The following is a 14073-nucleotide window of genomic DNA, read 5'->3' on the forward strand; positions in this document are numbered from 1 at the left end:
CAAAGCTATGGTTTTTCCAGTAGTCATGTATGGATGTGAGAGTTGGACTATAAAGAAAGCTGAGCGCTGAAGAATTGATGCTTTTGAACTGTGGTGTTGGAGAAGACTCTTGAGGGTCCCTTGGACAGCAAGGAGATCCAACCAGTCCATCGTAAAAGAAATCAGTCCTGAATATTCATTGGAAGGGCTGATGCTGAAGCTGAAACTCCAATACTTTGGCCACCCAATGCAAAGAACTGACTTATTGGGAAAGACCCTGCTGCTGGGAAAGATTGAAGGCAGGAGGAGAAGGGGATGACAGAGGACGTATTGGTTGGATGGCGTCATTGACTCTATGGACATGAGTTTGAGTAAGCTCTGGGAGTTGGTGATGGACAGAGAAGCCTGGTGTGCTGCAGTTCATGGTATCACAGAGAGTCGGACAACGACTGAGCAACTGAACTGAATTGAACTGACTGAGGGGGCAGCCCACAATCCACCTCTCCTGAGCTCCAACCCTCTGCCCTGAAGGCAGCAGCCACAGAGGGAGGGGCCCCTTCAATGTGGGAGTGGAATACACCCAAGCTCTCCCTGCTGCTGCTGGTGTGCTGGAAAAAAGCTTAACAATTGCCTCCCTGGAGAAAAACTGTCCTGGTTGGTATACTTTGCACATTTGTGGCATTTGCTGATTTCTCACTGTGGCTGACTCAAGCTCTCAATGTGGTGTCACTGAACGTAGGGCTGGGATGAGAGAGCGCCATCAGATCTCAGGGGCCTGGTGCCAAGCCCAGAACACGCCTCCTGCAGTCTGGAGCAGGCTGCACAGTCGGCCCACAGCCCCTGAAACTGGTTTATGTCGCCATAGGATTTTTCACAGTGTTATCACAGCGAATGCTATCAAATTCATTTTTATTTCATCAACTCTAAATCTCCTCTAGCTGATTCTACCGTATTTTCCAAGCATTTCTTGTACTATTACCAAATAAGAATAATCTACTTACATTTGTTTCCAGTTCATTTCTACTCAAGCTTTGAACACATTCTTTCCTTTCTTTTTTTTTTCAGTATAAAATACTCTTTTCTGTTCCCTACATCTGGAGGGCAGTATAATAAACTACAGAGAATTCAGAGTCAAAAAACTCATTTTCTGGCCTTGGCAGAGTCCCAGATTTTCAATGTTGCTTGACTTTCTCTAGGTTTCAGTTTCCTCAAGTGAAATGAGGGCTGTCTCAGGTGATTCCATTTTAAATCTTAAAACCGATGCAACTCTATTTATTCTTTAAGACCACCTCTCCCATAAAACTTTCCCCGCTGCTTGTGTTAATCTCTTCCTATTCTGAACTTCTTTAAACTTTATTGTTTATATTAAAGTTTAATTTACCACTTATAGTGGAATCACATCATTGTCTCTATTAGTTCAGGTATTTCAGTAGGTAGGGGTGCTGGAAGAAAAGCTATGACCAACCTAGACAGCATATTAAAAAGCAGAGACATTACTTTGCCAACAAAGGTCCATATAGTCAAAATTATGTGTTTTTCAGTAGTCATGTATGGATGTGAGAGTTGAACCATAAAGAACGCTGAGTGCAAAGAATTGATGCTTTTGAACTGTCGTGTTGGAGAAGACTCTTGAGAGTCCCCTGGACTGCAAGGAGATCAAATCAGTCAATCCTAAAGGAAATCAACCCTGAATAATCACTGGAAGGACAGATGCTGAAGCTGAAGCTCCAATACTTGAGCCACCTGATGTGAAGAACTGACTCATTTGAAAAGACCCTGATGCTGGGAAAGATTGAAGGCAGGAGGAGAAGGGGACGACAGAGGATGAGATGGTTGGATGACATCACCGACTCAATGGACATGAGTTTGAGCAAGCTCCGGGAGTTGGTGAAGGACAGGGAAGCCTGGCGTTCTGCAGTCCCTAGGGTCTCAAAGAGTCCAACATGACTGAACGACTGAACAACAACAAAAGGGGTGCTGTAGGTGTTTCTCTAGTTTCAAAACTTTTTTTTTCCTCCTCAAGCACTCTCATTCTTTTGAAGCTCATGCCATCAGACTATTTTATTATTAATAAAAGATGTCAACTACTTGACATCTCCAAGTAGCTGTCAATCGCTGACTACCTCAAACATTCCCTTGATTCACTGCAGTTCCAACACCTTAGTCAGTCTTCCCCTTCATCTCTCTTGGTGACATCCCCGGATAACTCTGTCCTCTCTGATTTTTCCATCACCCTGTTTCTTCATCTTTTCCTCTTCTCCACCTCAGAAACTCCCAGGGTCATATCTTTGCCCTTGCCAACACCAATCATTTTATCACTTTCCAAACCTCTGTTTTAAGCTTCCCTCTCTAGATCACCATCTTATTATTCTATCATATCTGCCGAGCAATTATTTGACCTCCTGAGAGCTCCAGTCAACAGACACTGTCACTTTAAACAATAAGTCACGCCTTCTTGCTTTGCTTTCCTGTTTCTCTGGAATGGGCTTTCTATGCTCTCATTACATCCACTCCTTTGATGTCACACTCGTTCACCTTCCCAACACCAAACCACAACCCTCCTGCCCGTGTACCTGTATTCTTTCTCCTGTCTCCTGCCACTGTGGATGAGGTGACACTACTCACATCCAAGGTCAACCCTGTCATTCAGTTCAGTTCAGTTGCCCTGTTGTGTCCGACTCTATGTGACCCCATGCACTGCAGCACGCCAGGCCTCCCTGTCCATCACCAACTCCTGGAGTTTACTCAAACTCATGTCTATTGAGTTGGTGATGCCATCCAACCACCTCATCCTCTGTCGTCCCCTTCTCCTCCCACCTTCAATCTTTCCCAGCATCAGGGTCTTTTCAAATGAGGCAGTTCTTCACATGAGGTGGCCAAAGTATTGGAGTTTCAGCTTCAGCATCAGTCCTTCCAATGAATATTCAAGACTGATTTCCTTTAGGATGGACTGGTTGGATCTCCTTGCAGTCCAAGGGACTCTCAAGCGCATCCTCCAACACCACAGTTCAAAAGCATCAATTCTTCGGTGCTTAGCTTTCTTTATAGTTCAACTCTCACATCCATATATGACTGGAAAAACCATAGCTTTGACTCAGGGTCTGCCCCAAAGGTCATGGTCTCCCACCTTTTTTAACACTTTGCTGTCCTGCAATTATGTTCCCTTCTCCTGCATCATAGGTTCTCTCTTGATGCAGAATTATCATCATTTAGCAAATCAACATGTTCTACTAGTATGTCTAATTACAATTTTTTTTTTAATTGGCTGTGCTGGGTCTTAGTTGCAGCACACAAGATCTTCATTACCACATAACGGGATCTTTAGTTGAGGCAAGGAAACTCTAAGTTGTGGCATGTGGGATCTGGCTCCCTGACCAGGGATCATACCTGGGACCGCTGCATTGGGAACATGGAGTCTTAGCCACTGAACCACCAGGGAAGTCCCTACTATGTCTAATTTAAAACAAAACCCAAAACCTCTCACTTAGTGACACAGCTCCCTCCACTTGCAGTCTTTCTTCTTTATTTTTTCAACAAAGCTCTTGGTTACAGCTATCCATTCCTGCTGCTGTTGTTGATTCCTCCTTAGCCATTCTATACACAGCGGCTCCAGCTGGCTTCCGTCTCCTCTGTGCCTTGGGGCTTCTCTTGTCTAGATCACCAGTGACCACAATAGTATCCAATTCCATGGTTATTTTTTTATCTTACTCAACTTTTCAGGGGCATTTAATATATTCAAAACACTCAGTGATTTTCATATTCCCATTTTTCACCTATTTTGCTGGCTTTTTCTTCTTAGTTGCCTTTACTGGCTCTTCCTCTGCCTGATTTTACATTCTAGAGTTTGCCATAGGGCAGTGGTTGTCAACGCATGATCCTATGTCAGTGACATCAATACCACCTGGAAACTTGTTGCAATTACCAATTCTCATCCTCACAACTGGTCACATTAGTTAACCCAGGAATCCCCTTGTTTCTTCTTCTGTTTCAGCCCCATGTCCAATCAACAAGCAAGCCCTGCTGGCTCTACCTCTGATACACACACACACACACACACACACACTCACACAAACATATACATATATACACTGGATATATTTCCAATTAATTTGCTTCTCACCACCTCTGCCTTGAGCCCCTAGTCCAGATCTCTGTCCATGCTCACAAATATCCTGTTGCTTCCTCCCTGATTCCATTTTCTCCAGTCCTCCCTTTTCCCTTCTTATAAGCCACTGTCCACACAGTTGCCAGAGGGATCTTTCTAAAACATAAGCTTGTCATATAATGACCCTGCTGCTCAAAACCTTCTGGTGGGGTTTGACTACAACTCCTCTTAGAATGATAGCTCAGTAAAGAATCCACCTGCAAAGCAGGAGACCCCAGTTTGATTTCTGGGTCAGGAGGACCCGCTGGGGAAGGGATAGGCTACCCACTCCAGTATTCGTGGGCTTCCCTTGTGGCTCAGCTGGTAAAGAATCCACCTGCAAATATGGGAGACCTGAGTTTGATCCCTGGGTTGGGAAAATCCCCTGGAGAAAGGAAAGGCTACCCACTCCAGTATTCTGGCCTAGTGAATTTCATGGACTGTATAGTCCATGGGGTCGCAAAGAGTCGGACACGACTGAACCATTTTCACTTTCACCTCTTAGAATAAAACTCAAAACTCCTCATGGGATCTTACTGCAGCCCCTCTCTCTGACCTCATCTTCCTCTGACTGTTCCAATGCCCATTTTCTTCCAGGTCCGTGCCTTCTTTTTATTTCTATTTCTTCTCCTCTAAGGGCCTTCATGTTTGCTGTTCCAGCTACCCGGAATTTTCCTTTCCCTCAGTCTTTGCATGGCTGCCTCCCTCTTGTCTCTGTTGTCTCAGCTCAAATGTCCCTTCACAGAAGGGCCTTCTAACCCTCTAACTGAGTGGTATCTCTCTCCTCAGATACTCCCCATACATTATACTGTTACATTATGTGATACCACTTAATATTATCTGAACTTATTTGTCTACTTATTGTCTAGGTCTGCTCATAGTATGTTCAGCTGCATATGACGTTGGCTTCTTAATTGCTGTACTCCCACGCCTAGAACAGTGCCTGACATTGAGTAAGTGAAGTGAAAGTCACTCAGTCATGTTTGACTCTTTGTCAGTCCATGGACAGTAGGCTGCCAGTCTTCTCTGTCCATGGAATTCTCCAGGCAAGAATACTGGAGTGAGTTGCCATTCCTGTCTCCAGGGGGCAATGAGTAAGTCACCTCCTAAATGAACAAACCTCACAGGAGACATAAGATTAGAGTCAGGAAAGCAAAAGGACTTGCATAAAGTAAATCTCTTAGTTCTGACTCATAAATGAAGCAAGATGTTGCTTCTGTAAGAGGTAACTAAGACCCATCAACTGATCCTCACCTCACTTTCAAAATGGAACATGCCCACAGGAATCAGGGAGTGCAAATTTATCTATACAATTTAAATTATCCCTCCTTCCTTCCTTTCCTTTCTCCCTCCCTCTCTTTCTCCCTCCCTCTTTTTCTTTCCCAATCATATTTAGTTCAACTGACTTCAGTTAAATCAGTGTAATGTGACTCTACAGGAACTAGATATTATTCTGTAGTATTCCACACTTGAGTTTCTGCTACCCCAATAAGATGACACGCTATGTAAGACAGATGTTTCTCTTCCAGCACCTGCAGGCCAAAGAAGTATTGAAATCATAGGTAAATCTAAGTCCAACTACCAAGCCACTCATGGCTCAACAAAGCTACTAGGTACCTGACTTTCAGTAAATCACACAAACTCTTAGAACCACGATGCATAAAATAATAAATCAATCAAAATAAATTGAAGAAATAAAATAACAAATCTCAAAAATTTGTCATTTCTTTCCTTCAATCTGGGACTTGTAGTCATTCTCAAAATATTTTTTGAGATACTCTGATGTGCTAAGAAGCCTTACAAAGTCCTACAGATTCACAATCCATGACCCACTAGGATTTTTTTCTGTAACTGCCAACTGTGCCCCGAGGGCCATCTCCCGTACTCCAAAAAGACAAGATGTTCAGTTTTCAGAAGCAATGAGATAAAGCAATAGGCTGTCATACCTTTGATAGACACTGTTAAATTTTCAGTTTGCTTTTGGCTAGCAGGCTCCTTGGTATCCTCAAGGTTCTCTGATTTTGAAACACTAAGTATATCTGAGGATTCCTGTTTTGAAACTTTATTTTTCTGGGAATCTGAAATAAAAAACCCAAACAAATAATTTAAAGTGTTATTTTGGACAGTGATACAATGACTACTTATGTTTGTATTACAATGAACAAGGTGCTTTCCCCCCCACCCTCTTTAAAGAGAGTAAATGGAAGCAAGCCATTAAGAGCCAGGATTTTTCATTATATGACACAGTGTTTGGCATTAACAAACAGGACAGTGTCTGTAAGACTCACTCCCAAGGAGCTAGCTGGTTCTTTCTGGGCCTTATGACCAGAGCGTAGTTGTCATCTTGGGTTATGAAACAGAGACCAGGTAATTTAACCTACTTTTACCTGGCCAGAGTAACTGAATTGTCATTTCTTTTTTAAAAATGTTTCCAATCTTAAGTCCATTTATTACTCTGAAAATGTAGCTCTGTATTAAAATGTGCTCTAAGAACTCAGTGCAATATGAAACAAAATTTAAATATATATATTTCAAGGACTGGGGATGCAAATACATTTCAACTTTTATTTGCCAACCCTAGTTAAATGGTGGAAACTGCCTGAAGGACCATGCTGATAATATTGTGGCCTTGGCTCCCTTTCAATGGAAAGATAGGCTGGACTGGTTAGTGTCATCTGCTCAGGGTGCCTTCATCCCTGACTGGGCTCCATCACATCTATGAGTCCTTGTTCCAGCCTTAATCTTTGCTTTGCAAATGCCGTGGTAATTACGTGTTTTCCTTGGCTGTCCTCATTCCAGGCAGCCGAGCTCGTGGTATTGCATTGTACAGCAGAAAATCCCTCTGTGTGGTTATTTTAACAACCCAGTTTATTCAAGAGAAGAACTAAATTTCATTTCATCCCTAAATTCTTCAACATGCATCGCCTGAAATGAAGACATGTCCACTACATGTTTATAACACTATCACCATACCCAAGAAAACTTACAGTAATCCCACAATATCCTTTCATACAGTCCCTAAATCAGACTCAACTAATTGCTCTGAAATATCTTCCATAGCTGTTTCTTTCTCAATCCAGTATCTACACGTGTACCCCAATGTTCATCGCAGCACTGTTTATAATAGCCAGGACATGGAAGCAACCTAGATGTCCATCAGCAGATGAATGGATAAGAAAGCTGTGGTACATATACACAATGGAGTATTACTCAGCCATTAAAAAGAATACATTTGAATCAGTTCTAATGAGGTGGATGAAACTGGAGCCTATTATACAGAGTGAAGTAAGCCAGAAGGAAAACCATAAATATAGTATACTAACACATATATATGGAATTTAGAAAGATGGTAACAATAACCCGGTGTATGAGACAGCAAAAGAGACATTGATGTATAGAACAGTCTTATGGACTCTGTGGGAGAGGGAGAGGGTGGGAAGATTTGGGAGAATGGCATTGAAACATGTAAAATATCATGTAAGAAACGAGTCGCCAGTCCAGGTTCAACGCACGACACTGGATGCCTGGGGCTAGTGCACTGGGACGACCCAGAGGGATGGTATGGGGAGGGAGGAGGGAGGAGGGTTCAGGATGGGGAACACATATATACCTGTGGCGGATTCATTTTGATATTTGGCAAAACTAATACAATTATGTAAAGTTTAAAAATAAAATAAAATTTAAAAAAAATGTATATATTACAAGTAGTTTTCATGTCTCTTTTGTCTCTTTTAATACAGAACAATCACCTCATCTTTTAACATTTTTAAAATGACATTGACTTCTTTGAAGAGTTTGTTAGTTGTCTTATAAAATGTCTACATTCTGGATTTCTTGGCTTTTTTCCTTTTGATGAAATTCTGGTTAAAGATTTTTGGCAAGAATTCTACACAGGTCCTGCTGCTGCTAAGTTGCTTCAGTCATGTCCGACTCTGTGTGACCCCATAGACTGCAGCCCACCAGGCTCCCCCGTCCCTGGGATTCTCTAGGCAAGAACACTGAAGTGGGTTGCCATTTCCTTCTCCAATGCACGAAAGTGAAAAGTGAAAGTAGAGTCGCTCTAGGAACTCTGTATTGTGCTATATGAGAAAACACTTAATGCTAGGTGGTCTTGCGATTGGTAGGAGCTTGATCACCTGATTAAGGTTGAAACGCCATCTTTCTCCATTCTTTCACCTTATAATTTAGTAGGCAATATGCGAGGTGATACTTTGAGACCACATGAATGCCCCATTCTCCAACAACCTTTCAATACTCCCATGATTTTTATCTTTAGTCAGGTCTTCTCAATACTTTTAGGCAAATTTTAAGCATACAGGATGAAACTAAATTTTATTTACAGCTTAGTTTCCTCATAACTCAGGCAAATCTATAATACATAGGTCACAATGGGTCATATAATTAGCCATTACTGAGACAAAAAGTGGAAGGAAACTGGCTATGTTCTACATGAACAGGAGTAAGAGCTACATGAGCACACACCTGGAGGAGGACTGGATGTATCTTGAGCGGCTTCTTTGCTTGCATCCTCATCTTTCTTTGTCAAAGGAGGCAAGTTTTTGGAAAGGGTGTCCAGATAATTAAACTTAAAGGAAAAACCAAAGACTTATTTTAGACTTAACTCATGGCCAAAAGGCAACTGCTCCAAGCACACTGAGTTGGTGAGCAGTGATAAAAGTGTTTTTTAGGGCCCTGGGAAAAAGGTTTGTAAACTACAAGTTTTTCAAGAGAGTAACTTAATTCTAGATTTTGTTCCCCATAATTTCCCATACTTTCTTGTCAGGCCACCTGTGGTAAATAATAGCATTTGGAATTTTCACAGAAGCACAGGGAGTTCTGAACACATAGCAATACTCCTTTTGCTTTAGAGTTTCAAGATTTCATAGAAGAGGTGAGGCATGTTCTCCTTCCATGGACTTTCCAGAACTCATAATCTCTTAGTGTTGCCTCAGCAGCTGATGAGTGAGGACATTTTTAATAGAATAAAAATTTCAAAATGGGATTTATCAGAGGGTAATCATCAATAGGGAGAATTCAATCCCCCCAAAGGGCTTAAAATAGAGGTGGGAGAATGTAATTAATAGCGCTAATGTAAGGCAGGGAGGTGGAGCTATAGTAATACATTGGCAAAGAACTTCCCTCTCATATGCTTGTGAAAACATGGACTTGAAGAGTGTGGGCTAGTCGGTTGGGCTGATGGTTGAAGTAGGGAAGAAGCAACATCATGATAGGTAGGTTACATTAATAGCGTAGGCATTGTATCAATTCTTACGAGGACTCATTCAATTACATTCAATTACCTGAGACTGATAAAGCTTGCTCAGTTCAGATTTGAAGTAGGGTGATATTACTTTGCTCCTAATTTCCTTTAGATAATTCTGTGTTTTTTCAATTTCCTTCCTGGTAGATATTTCCACAATGATGCAAAAGATGACAAAAAATATTTTAAAATGTTATTTGCTTGTGTTTCAGCTCTAAATCCCACAGAAAATGCAGATCCTGAACAGCAAAACTGATAAGAATTAACGCAGGCAATTTTTTCTGTCAAATTGTTTTAGTTCATTTTCTGCTTCCTCTAGAATCGATCACACTTCCTACATTAGAAATTAGACTTTCAAGTAAGCTAGGAAATAATGACACCAGCTTGTAGTTTGGTTTTACAGTTGATCTCAGAAGGCTACAAACCACATGTTGACCTTTTTTCCTGTCTTTCCAGTTCTCTGGAGTTTGATAGTTAGATTCTACTGATTTCCAAAATTTCAGTAGCAATGGTAATAAACACGGAAACTTAGGGAATGAATGGCTTATGAATAATTAATGATCACAAAGTAAAATAAAAACAATCACAATAATCCTGCTAGCCATCTTTCCAATACTAGAACCTGTACTTGTTTGTTAAATGTAGCTGAACCTAACCCTATCTGAAATAATTTTTTAGTGCTTATTGCATGCCAGGAAAAGTTTGCAAAGCACTTTACATTTACATTTTATTGGTCAAAAAAATCAAGGCATATAGAAGTTAAATGTGCATGTGAGTTTTAGTCGCTAGGTTGTATCTAACTGTTATTGCAACCCCATGCACTGTTGTCTGCCAGGCTCCTCTGTCCATGGCATTTCCCAGGCAAGAATACTGGAGTGGGCTGCCATTTCTTTCTCTAGGGAATCTTCCCAACCTAGGGATAGAACCCAGGTCTCCTGCACTGCAGGCAGATGCTTCACCACTGACCTATCAGGGAAGCCCACATAGAAGTTAAGTAACCTACCCTAAATCACGTCACCAGTAAGAGGTGAAGTCTGAATTAAAACCCAGGTAGTATGCCCTTAAGCCAGTGATCTTGATTAGTGCCCATGCAAGTCAGCTGTTGGTGAACTGACAGAGGTCCTAGACATTAGGCAGTCTAATCATCCTATTTTATAGATAAGCAACTGAAATCCTGAAGTCAATTTTACTGAAGTAAAATAGCCAGCTGGCATCATACATTCTGCAGATAATCAAATGGAAGCTGATTCTAGGTCTGCTGCCTTTAAGATCAGTGCTTTTTCTCTTATATTAGACGGCCTCTCTAGAAATACTGGCTGAATGAAAATTGTCTTATTAAATAACTTGAATTTCTCTTTAAATCTCTACTGCCTCAATGGATTCATTCATCAATCTATGGCAGTCTAGCTACTGCTTACCACTCTCTTAAAACTGTTCTCACAAAAGAAATCAATAAATCTTCCAACTGATAAGCCCAAATTCCTCTTTTCATTTTCCTTTCCAATTCTTCCACAGCATCTGTCATTTGTTGACCACCTTCTATATCCTGGAAACTTTCTCCTTCCTTCACCCTCATCTCCCACCCATTTTCCACGTTGTTAGCTCTTCTCTTTTCTAGGACACATATCTAATTCCATGTTGCATTTTCTTCAAAAACTTTTGTTGGCTTGCCATTACCTAGCTATGGGTTAAAATTCAAAATGTTAATGTTTCAAAAAAATTTAAATGTGAATGGATAATGCATGCACGTGTACATAAGTAGAAAAGAGTACATCATGGAAAGGAAGTTCATCTTACACTGTCCCCTAACCTCTCAGCCTCCTTCCCCACAGACTCTGTCACCAGGCTCTTGGAAATCCTTTCAGGGATATTCTATAGGACAGTATATATCTTCTAGTTTTATAGGAGGGTGGCCCCTGAGACCTAAGGTCTTATCTCACCACTTATCCAACACATTCCACGACCCAGACGTTTTTATTAAGAAGCATATTCATCCTGGGAGCCATTCTGGAGAGCAGCCATGCACACGTGTACAATGGTACAATATGTACTACTGTATACCCAATAAATATATCTGGCTTCCTTTCTTTAGGGCGAGAGGGCTGGGGTTGGAATCCTCAGCTAAGACTGAAAGGAAACCAGCACACATAATGCTGAGAGTACATTTCTCATGTGCATTATAAGAACCCTTGCGAGTTTATGACAATGCTCTACATTAAGTTCTAGAATATTTATCAATATATTAGAATTACCAAAGCACAGAGAATACAAGAGCGCTTTCTTGCTTATGACAGAGAGAGGATCTACCTAATGTTCTAATAATGGGTTTCCTCAAAAGATTACAACATCATTGCACAATGAATGCCCATTGGGCAGAAATGTATTAGCAGAGATTTTAAGAACAGGGGGAGCCTAGATGGTAGGACCTTGCAAACCATCCCATCCTAAAATTCTATGACTCCACAAAACTGGGCCTTTCACACGCTTCTGTAGACTTCAGGGTAGAATTACCTCTTTTGAGCTAGTTTTTCTTTCCAGCGCTTTGTTGTCTCTGTGTGCCTGTGTAAAAGGAAAGGGAAAATATGATTTAAAAGGGCAATGCTCTCAGCTTACAGACAATAGAAGAAAAACCACCCTTGCAAGATAAATTGTTAACAGCGTGGAAGATGAAAGGCTGAGAATTCCTAGATATTATCACCTTCAGTATTATACTCTTATCTCCCATTTCCTCCTCATTTCCTTAATACTGATTGGAACACATTATTGGATCATCTTACCTCAATTTCTTTTCAAGGAAATCTGTCTCAAAGGTTTCTGGTGGACATTCCGTAGCATTAGCCAAAGACTGCTTAAATAAATCAGTTAGGTGGGCTGCAACTTTAAAAATAGATGGGTTTAGCTTTTATCCTCACTTCTTGACAGCACAACACACAATCAGCATTCATCTGAGATGTTTTCTAAGAGCCTATATTTAGCCTCTCAAGTGTTTACTAGAATTTCCATGACCAAGTTATAATATCACAGGAAACCAGGTAGCTCTATGAAACATCCCTCTAGAAAACACACACCTCAGAATCAAAACATAAAATGTGGCAAACTCTTCATCTGTCCCACATCATCAGGGGAATCAATGTTCTACCTGAGTTTCTTCACATCTGAAGCACCAAAACTCCACAAAAGTAAATATCTTATTGAAATTGTTTTTAAAAAGATACCTTAGGGTCTGAATCCAAGGATATGAATACAAGATGATGGTTGTTTGATTATTTGGGCAGTGATTCTCAGAGGTTATTCCACAACATGGTCTCAGCAAAATGTTAACAGGAGATAAAAAAAGAAAGGAAGGTTCCCTATCCCATGGTTATATGAGTTTAGGAAATACTGATTTATATAAGGTTAAATATGTTTTATTACTTTAGGACTTTTCTGAACCCTTAATTAGTTCATGTACCTTGTGACTGTCTAAGAAAATAAGGCATTATGCAGCAGTATCCAAACTTATTTTATCATAAAACTCATTTTCCTCTGGAACCATGTAATGCTATGCTATGCTATGCTAAGTCACTTCAGTTGTGTCCAACTCTGTGCGAACCCATAGACAGCAGCCCACCAGGCTCCCCCGTCCCCAGGATTCTCCAGGCAAGAACACTGGAATGGGTTGCCATTTTCTTCTCCAATGCATGAAAGTGAAAAGTGAAAGTGAAGTCACTCAGTCATGTCCGACTCTTAGCGACCCCATGGATTGCAGCCTAACAGGCTCCTCCGTCCATGGGATTTTTCAAGCAAGAGTACTGGAGTGGGGTGCCATTGCCTTCTCCATGGAACCATGTCATAGACTAGTGCTTTAGGAAGTACTTTGAGGGCCAGTGACTTAGGATCACCACTATTAATGCGTCAGGCAGCTGTAAACATGTGAGACTGTTGATTCCTGCATCTGTTTGTTTGAAAAATACATTTGGTTTATCCTTCAATATTGGGCAACTTGTGCATTTACCTGTTCACTGACTGTTCCCTCACACCAGAGGTTAAAAATTCAAATGCTACAATGTAGGGTTACTAGTGTAGGACATCTAGTCAAATGTGAACTTCAGAGAAGCAGTAACAGATTTTTTAGTATAAGCATGCTCCTTGTTATTTTGGAACTTGCTCATAATAAAAAAAAATGTGTTGTTTCTCTGAAATTCAAATTTGACTGGGTCTTCTGTATTTTCATTTGTTAAATCTGGCAACCCTAATGTAAGAGGCCACCCACAAAAAGAGTGACAACAGACTGTAAGCACCAGGAGACGCTGGGGGCTTTGATGGACCCTTTGGTTCATGGCAGTCCTGGAGGCGCAGCTGCTAATCATCTTCAGCTACATGTCACTGTATGGTAGAGGAAGACTCAGATATACCAAACAACAAACACAGCTGTGCAAGCCAGCACCACGCAGGACACGCAAAACACGCCTGTGGGCTGAACGGAGCCCGTGGCTGCCAGTTTCTGACTTTTGTCATACAGTCAGAAAAGAAAACCCCAAACCACAAAAATTCTCTGCTGCTTATCTTCTATGAACTATGAAACTGTATAACCAAGTTTGCTGGGGTTGTATATGGTCCCAAATAAATTGCTTTCCAAAAGTAGACTGCTTGGGCTACATGTAGTGTAAAACATGGCAAGGTTTTTGTTATATCTATGTAGTTGCTCCAA

At 41.0% G+C, this 14073-nt stretch overlaps 1 protein-coding gene across 7 annotated transcripts in view; it reads right to left on the reverse strand.

Annotated features, from left to right (window-relative positions):
* SPAG17 (sperm associated antigen 17) overlaps window positions 1-14073 on the reverse strand; it is a 283690-nt gene that overhangs the window by 62049 nt on the left and 207568 nt on the right. For all 7 annotated transcript variants that reach the window (XR_015160805.1, XM_086392104.1, XM_086392103.1 and 4 more), the window contains 5 exons: window positions 12161-12260; window positions 11895-11942; window positions 9424-9523; window positions 8606-8708; window positions 6070-6201 (listed from right to left, as the gene is read on the reverse strand). Coding sequence is in view for 6 of the 7 variants with exons in the window: in XM_086392104.1 (XP_086248230.1) it covers window positions 6070-6201; window positions 8606-8708; window positions 9424-9523; window positions 11895-11942; window positions 12161-12260 (483 nt within the window). In the remaining variant the exon portion in view is untranslated. The remainder of the gene's footprint in view (window positions 1-6069; window positions 6202-8605; window positions 8709-9423; window positions 9524-11894; window positions 11943-12160; window positions 12261-14073) is intronic.

Source organism: Bos grunniens, chromosome 3 (assembly GCF_055505025.1).
Source record: "Bos grunniens cultivar Pamir isolate PY7600 chromosome 3, Bosgru_T2T1.0, whole genome shotgun sequence".
NCBI lineage: Eukaryota > Metazoa > Chordata > Mammalia > Artiodactyla > Bovidae > Bos > Bos grunniens.